Below are 1,394 nucleotides of genomic sequence, written 5' to 3'. Positions count from 1 at the left end.
CTACCCGAGGTGGACCCCTTGTTAGTTAGGACTACCCGAGGTGGACCCCTTGTTAGTTAGGCCCACCTACCTGAGGTGGACCCCTTGTTAGTTAGGCCTACCTGAGGTGGTCCCCTTGTCAACGCGATCTACCTGACTTGGACCCATTGTTAGATGGGTGTAAGGTGCTTGACCCCGTTGTCTGGTGGTTTTGTCTGGCTGGGACCCTTTCCTTACTCCTGATAATAGCTTTGTATGGCCCTATCTTTCCAACACATACAGCTGAGTCGTGCTTTAATCTCATAAGAGTGGACAGTGGTTAACACAGATCGGAACCTGGCATGTTTATTTCAGACTTTAATCTGAACAGCAAACTCTGAGCAACACAAGAACTGTCAAACATTCAGGTGTCATACTCTGTTTCTTGTAGTAGTCTTCCCAGGCTTTACTGTAGTCCGTCATCATGTTCTGAGGCTGGTTCTGCTGACCTATAAACACAGAAGCTCACATTAAGCCCAGATATTTCAGAGCGACTGATGATTCCTGCCGGTTAAACTCTCTCTGTTCATCTCTTCCCTCAGAAAGCTGAGGCAGGTCCTTTGTTACTGAGTGCATGTGTGTGTCTGTGTGTGTGGACTTGCCTAGCTTCTTATAGTACTGATCCCAAGCTTTGGAGTAGTCCATCTGTCCTGTCTGAGCCAAACTGTGACCTACACACACAAACACACACCGTTTCAGCTGCTACCCTTTAGGAAGTATCCTGCACATCTCCAGCAGCTGCTTAAGATCCTGACGTTCTGTTCCTCCACATCGCACAACATGAAGTTTACATCAGCCTGATTTTCCCGTTTATTCTCAACGTAGAACGTAGAAAGCAGTCAGAACCCAGAACTGTGCTGAGGTCTGGGCACTGAGTCCAACAGGTGGGGTGGGTGGGGGTCTTACCTGGGTCCTGTTGTCCAGGGTTCTGCCAGCTGCTCTGGGCGTGGTAAGTGCTCCCCCAAACACCAGTCACGAAGGGCTGACCGCTGCTGCAGACACAAAACATCTGCTTACAACCTTCATCAGCTGACCTGTGCCGGTCTGGAGAACATCGACCAAAGGAGCACCTCTACCTGAGCTTCCTTTGATTATAGGAGCAGAGAAAAGGACTGGGTAACGATTCTGTTGGTTTATCAGCATGGAAGAGTTTCAGATTTAACTATAACTATTCAACAACTAGATATCTGAGCCACAAACTGGAAACCAGTCATTCCTTTAGAAATCAGCGTTTAACCACATCCCTCCACCCTGAAACTGGCTCTGGGCTCCACTTCAGGAAACAGAGTCTGAAGAACCTTTGGTGGTCGAATGAGGAAGACGTGATTCTACGTAGAACTGGTAAAAAAAACGTTTCCTCACAGAGCCACACATTG

General features: G+C 48.1%; 1 protein-coding gene across 1 annotated transcript; it reads right to left on the bottom strand.

The window, feature by feature from the left end:
• Window positions 1–138: 138 nt before the first annotated feature.
• On the bottom strand, window positions 139–1,205 carry LOC107081541 (far upstream element-binding protein 3-like). The gene is made up of 3 exons (XM_015369705.1): window positions 925–1,205; window positions 621–689; window positions 139–467 (listed from the first exon to the last, which is right to left on the bottom strand). The coding sequence occupies exons 1-3, from the start codon at window positions 1,025–1,027 to the stop codon at window positions 337–339; spliced, it is 303 nt and encodes a 100-aa protein (XP_015225191.1). The 5' UTR covers window positions 1,028–1,205; the 3' UTR covers window positions 139–336.
• Window positions 1,206–1,394: the final 189 nt, after the last annotated feature.

This window comes from Cyprinodon variegatus, unplaced genomic scaffold, assembly GCF_000732505.1.
Source record: "Cyprinodon variegatus isolate N-32 unplaced genomic scaffold, C_variegatus-1.0 Scaffold6523, whole genome shotgun sequence".
Lineage (NCBI taxonomy): Eukaryota > Metazoa > Chordata > Actinopteri > Cyprinodontiformes > Cyprinodontidae > Cyprinodon > Cyprinodon variegatus.
Note: the sequence above shows the minus strand (reverse complement) of the source record. Positions and strands in the feature narration are given on the sequence as shown.